Source organism: Tachyglossus aculeatus, chromosome 21, assembly GCF_015852505.1.
Source record: "Tachyglossus aculeatus isolate mTacAcu1 chromosome 21, mTacAcu1.pri, whole genome shotgun sequence".
Classification (NCBI taxonomy): Eukaryota; Metazoa; Chordata; class Mammalia; order Monotremata; family Tachyglossidae; genus Tachyglossus; species Tachyglossus aculeatus.
In genome coordinates, this window is record NC_052086.1 from 21,453,605 (window position 1) to 21,459,825 (window position 6,221).

Below are 6,221 nucleotides of genomic sequence, written 5' to 3' on the forward strand. Positions count from 1 at the left end.
ATTATTACTATTCCCCCGTGGGACAACCTGATCACCTTGTAACCTCCCCGGCGCTTAGAACAGTGCTTTGCCCATAGTAAGCACTTAATAAATGCCGTCATTATTATTATTATTCCCCCGTGGGACAACCTGATCACCTTGTAACCTCCCCAGCGCTTAGAACAATGCTTTGCACATAGTAAGCGCTTAATAAATGCCGTCATTATTATTATTATTATTCCCCCGTGGGACAACCTGACCACCTTGTAACCTCCCCGGCGCTTAGAACAGCGCTTTGCACATAGTAAGCGCTTAATAAATGCCATCATTATTATTATTATTATTATTATTATTATTCCCCCGTGGGACAACCTGATCACCTTGTAACCTCCCCAGCGCTTAGAACAGTGCTTTGCACATAGTAAGCGCTTAATAAATGCCATCATTATTATTGTTATTATTATTCCCCCATGGGACAACCTGATCACCTTGTAACCTCCCCAGCGCTTAGAACAGCGCTTTGCACATAGTAAGCGCTTAATAAATGCCATCATTATTATTATTATTCCCCCGTGGGACAACCTGACCACCTTGTAACCTCCCCAGCGCTTAGAACAGTGCTTTGCCCATAGTAAGCGCTTAATAAATGCCATCATTATTATTACTATTCCCCCGTGGGACAACCTGATCACCTTGTAACCTCCCCGGCGCTTAGAACAGTGCTTTGCCCATAGTAAGCACTTAATAAATGCCGTCATTATTATTATTATTCCCCCGTGGGACAACCTGATCACCTTGTAACCTCCCCAGCGCTTAGAACAGTGCTTTGCACATAGTAAGCGCTTAATAAATGCCATCATTATTATTGTTATTATTATTCCCCCGTGGGACAACCTGATCACCTTGTAACCTCCCCAGCGCTTAGAACAGTGCTTTGCACATAGTAAGCGCTTAATAAATGCCATCATTATTATTATTATTATTCCCCCGTGGGACAACCTGATCACCTTGTAACCTCCCCAGCGCTTAGAACAGTGCTTTGCACATAGTAAGCGCTTAATAAATGCCATCATTATTATTATTATTATTCCCCCGTGGGACAACCTGATCACCTTGTAACCTCCCCAGCGCTTAGAACAGTGCTTTGCACATAGTAAGCGCTTAATAAATGCCATCATTATTATTATTATTATTATTATTATTATTATTGTTATCCTTGTCCTCCCACCTGGCGGGAGAGCCAGAGAGAGTCACGAGAGGAGCAGGGAGGGGTGGCCAAGGAAGGGCTCACGTCTTTCCTTTGGCTACTAGCGGCTGATCCCTGGGAGAGACGTATAGGGATGGGTACCTTGTTTAAGGGGTCCACGGGCTGCGTTTTGTAATCAATCAATCAATCAATCAATCAATCGTATTTATTGAGCGCTTACTATGTGCAGAGCACTGTACTAAGCGCTTGGGAAGTACAAATTGGCAACACATAGAGACAGTCCCTACCCAACAGTGGGCTCACAGTCTAAAAAAAAATAATAATAATGGCATTTATTAAGCGCTTACTATGTGCAAAGCACTGTTCAAAGCACTGGGGAGGTTACAAGGTGATCAGGTTATCCCACGGGGGGGGCTCACAGTCTTAATCCCCATCTTACAGATGAGGTAACTGAGGCCCAGAGAAGTTAAGTGACTTGCCCAAAGTCACACAGCTGACAATTGGTGGAGCAGGGATTTGAACCCATGACCTCTGACTCCAAAGCCCGTGCTCTTTCTACTGAGCCATGCTGCTTCTATGCCATGTAGCTTATTAGAGGTCAGGACCCCCACGTCCCCGGCCCCTGGGGTGGGGACGGACGTTCTGCGGTCCGCCCCGACAGAGACGGCCCCGGGCTCTGGGAGGGGGGGACCCTGCCCCCACCAAGCTGACGGAGATCTCCGGGGGCGGTCCCTTCGCAGGTTCTCCGGACTCTCGGTACATCCGTGTGGAAACCTGCATGTTCATGATCAAACTTCCTCAGTATTCCTCCCTGGAGATCATGCTGGAGAAACTGCGCTCTGCTATTCACTACCGGGAAGATCCGCTGAGTGGCTGAGGAGAGCGAGCCCCGTCTCGGGGGTGACGTGAAGCGCTCTGCCGGTTCGGGAAGCCCGCCCGCCCGCCCGCCCGCCCGCCCGCCCGGCCTCCCCGGGACGGCCCTCCCGGGCCACCGTGCGAGGAGCTGGGAGATTTGTTTCTACGTTGAGGTTTTTTGTCCATGTTACAGTACTTACCGGAAGACTTAACCTTTTGTATTTGTAGGTTTTGTGGTGGATTGGTTCTTTTGCTGCCTTGTTTGTGGAATATTTGTAGGATAGTTAAGTACCGAAGTTTGATGTGTACGATTTGATTTTCGAAACCATCGCCCTCTCCTTCCTTCCCCCGGCCCCTTCATCCTCCTCCCCCGCCCCGACTAATGATTTTGTCGTTTTGGATTTGGTTGCCCCTCACATTCGGCTACCCAGAGGCAGCCAGCCCCCAGCGAGGGCTGCGAGTCCAAAAGCAGGCCCCGGGCCCGACTCGCGCTCTTGCCTTCCGGACGCTGTCCCCTCGGCCCCTCGCTCAGCTCACCGCAGAGCAGCCGGGACTCTGGGCCTTCAGGTGACCCCAGGGGCACCATGGCGGTGCTGAAGCCGTGCCCTCGTCCGCCCTGAAGTCGTCCCAGCCAGGTTGTGGGACAGCCCGACGAGGTCAGTGGGGCGTCCCCACCTTGCTTTTGCGGGCGGAAAGCCTAGTCGTCCCTTGGCCGCTGTAGAAACGCCGCCACGCCTGTGAGCCGGGCAGAGTTGGTTGGAACCGCTTAACCCAGTAACCCCGAGCCCCCCGTCCTCCTCGGAATTTTCTTTGTATTTTCCTAAGATTATAGGACGATCCGTCCGTTCCTGTGGAAAACAGTCGCTGACGCTAAGTAACGCCCCTCTGGGGAGGAGGTTTCCGGGAGCGGTTGTAGAACCCCCAAGGGCCCCGTCCCGAGCCCTACGGACTGTAAGCGCGCGACCGCCGGCGGCTCTCCTTCTTTGCACCCCGCGCCGGTACGTTGACGAGGTGGCACCGGGACACAGCGGCTCTTCTACAGGAGGCGACAGCTTGGCTGTCATCGCTACCCCGGGGGTCTCCCTCTCCTCCCGTAACTCCCCACCACCGGATCGTCGACCACCCAGGCCCCCGACCCGTCACGCCCCACTGACCTCGCGGCAGCTGCGAGAGACGCCCCGGCGGGCTCCGGTCCCCTTCCGCACGTGCGTGCCAGTGCTGAGCTGGAGCGCCCTGCCCCGCCTGGGGCTCCGATGGGCCTTCTTTAATCCAAGAGCAAGTAACCGCCCGGTTGGACACCCTCCTCGTCGTCGTCGTCGTCGTCTGGCTTGCCGCTTCTCACGGAATCGAAGAACTGTATCTATTGTATATTATTGTGAATATCGGACACTGCGGGGGTGCGGCGTCTAGGAGGCTGGGTCCGGGGGAGCCGAGAACGGGAAAGAGGAAGAGCGAGCCCCCGCCCCGGGGTGCTCCGTGGCCCTCCGTGCGCGCGCGCGTGTGTGTGTGTGAATGGCAAGTAGGTGGGAGTTTTTAGCATTAGAGGCGTTGGTGATCGGCGCCAGCCTGCGTTCTTAAGAAGCCTGTATTCACGTCCATTTTATGAAATATTTTTCTGCTAAGAGAAAGGTAAACTGAGGCCTGATATTTACTTCGGAAACCTATTCCGTTTCCTGGCAGGCACTGTCAGAAAAGCCGCGGTCTCTTCCTTGAGAGTCAGGGCAAGCACAGGCAGGAGCAGAGGCGGTGATGAGGCCGCGTCAGTCGGGGGACCGGGACGGGGACCCCGGGACTTACGTCGAGGATCCGAGGAGTCTTTCATTTCCTTCCTGACCCGCTCAGAAGCCCTTCCGTGTGGCCGAAACAGCTTCCTTTTTCTTATTCCTCTGCCTCTCCCCTTCTTCCCCCTCCCTCGGGTGGATTGGCAACCTTGTTCGTTAGCTACCTCCCCGGAAGGGGTTTTGGGAAGCTTCGGCTGATCCCTTTCGCCTCGTCGGATGACAGCTGTGAGTAAGAGACCTGCTGCTAACATTACTGTTTCTCCTCCAAACCTACCCAGTCCCTTGGCCCGGAGAACATGCTGTAAAGTTCCTTGCTGTATATTTATTACAATTATTTATGGTTGCATTTAATAATCTTTTTCTTTGATTCTATGCTGTTTACACCCGTGCTGTGTAAAGGAGGCGTGCCACAGGAAAGTCACAATAAATAACCTTCATCTAATTTTGATTTATCTGGAGAGTTGTGGTGTCATCTGTTGCTGTTGAGATTGACTGTGCCCCGCTGACTTTGACTAATTAACCCCTTATCCTGAATGAGAAACTATTCCTAAAAATGGTTGCTTTGCACAAACTGGATTTTACTACCCCCGAGGCCTGTACTTATAAAAACATCTTTTAAAAAAAAAAGTTTCATCCCTCTTCCCTCCGACTGCACAAATGGAAGGTGGCTCAGAGACCCAATTTGCCCTCTGCTAAACTTTCCTCTTGAGCAATCCCCCAGACAGCTAGAGAGGAAACTGCTGCTCCTCATTTGTATTTATTAGAAACTGATTTGTATATATTTTGTTCAAAGTGGGGGGAAGCGAGCTCGAGTACTGAGGCAACCGGCCTGACTTTTGAAAAGAAACGTGGTCTTCCCTGCCTGGTTGGCCTCTCACATCACTTGGTGTGATGGGACTCGCTCCTGGCAACACCCAGGCCCCTGCCAGTAAAGTCGCGTGCTTTTAATACCTTGTCCTGGCTTTCTCCAGAATCTAAACAGTTCTTTTGGCTGACGTGGCCTTATAATGTCATTATTTGGAAAGACAAGGCCTCAAGTGGCACATCAGTCAGTGGCTTTCACCAAGCGCCAGGGCAGAGACAGTCTAATGAACACACTTTTCAGGAGTCCAGCTTCCTGCCTCGCTCTCATGTAAAATGGCAGCAACTTTCCCCCCTTTACTGCTTCAATAAGGGTGCTCTGGTGCTTCAGAATTTAGTTGAGCTTAGCTTATACTTAAGCCTAGCTGCCCCCAACTCCCTCCCCCTCTACTGACTCTTTCCTCCCCTAAAGTCGGACTATCTCTGAACGCACCTGTTATGAATGTTGACTGTTGTTTCCTAGCTAGGACAGACGTGTTGGGTGGGGAGACAACTGACTCTCTCTGCAACTCAGGGCAGCGCGAGTGGACGGTCCCAGGACGAATGCCATCTTTTGATCCACCTCAGGGACAAGCAGTGACTTTGCCAGCCCTTTAAGCTGGTTCCCTGCTAGGGTCAGTATTCTTAGGCAAGCCCATCCTAGTGTCCACCCCCTGTGACCTGATAACGGCCAAAGCTGGAGTTCTCACACCCAGTCAATTGTGGTGTGATCAGGGGCCTCAATCGGCCCAAAGACTTCCCCATTTTCTCCTCTTTGCTTGGCCCCTGGCTCGTCAGGCACTGAAACAGACCACGCAGCTCAGCTCTTCTAGGAGTACAAACTTTATTTCTCTTATTACAAGGAACTTAAAAAAAGAGGCTCGGAAACTGGGCTTGCGAAGCCGAATTACGGAACTGGGAGTCTCTGTCGTTCAGCCCCCGACAACCCAATCCTGACCCTGCTTCAAACCGAAAACGTTAAGTCGAACCTGGATTAAGTGGAGCACTTTTGCTCGCAAATAAATTTGTGTTTCGTGTGTACCTCGAGGGGCCTGCCGGTGTGACTGTGGCCTAAGCTCCCCGGGCCTTAGTATGGGAGCCTCTTTCTTCCCCTGCCACATGGAGGAGGTTACTCGCCCCTGGGCCAGAAATATTGGACTGGGGAGGGGGAAAGCTGAGGCTGGAGCTTAGAAGCTCAAAACCCAACACCCCCAGGAAGCGACCCCTTGGCTGAGCTGCTGTTGCGAGCTTCCTGAGGAGGGGTCCCAACCTTTAAGGTGAGCCTCCCTCATGCCAAAGCACCTCCCGTCGATTCCATGCATGGATTTCGGAGGGGGTCGGGGGGAGGGACGGGAATGGGATAGCTGGCATCAGAGCGGGCTTGCCAAGGCCCATCGCGGAACGAGTTCACATAGAGCACAGCTGATCGGAGCCCTCCCCCACTACCTCCTCTCCCCTCCCGCCCCCCCCCGACAAAGAAAACAGCACCAGAGAAAAGCCGCTGCAACGGTGTAAGAGCTGGAGCCAACGGGGCTCCCGGCCAGGAAGGAAGGCCCTAG

The 6,221-nt window shown here is 52.7% G+C and overlaps 1 protein-coding gene across 2 annotated transcripts in view; it reads left to right on the top strand.

Annotated features, from left to right (window-relative positions):
- The window catches only part of HECTD4 (HECT domain E3 ubiquitin protein ligase 4), a 227,360-nt gene extending 225,235 nt beyond the window's left edge, over positions 1-2,125 (top strand). For both annotated transcript variants that reach the window (XM_038763449.1, XM_038763450.1), the window contains exon 76: positions 1,927-2,125. In XM_038763449.1, the coding sequence (XP_038619377.1) occupies positions 1,927-2,063 (137 nt within the window). In that variant the 3' untranslated portion in view covers positions 2,064-2,125. The remainder of the gene's footprint in view (positions 1-1,926) is intronic.
- The last annotated feature ends 4,096 nt before the right edge of the window (positions 2,126-6,221 follow it).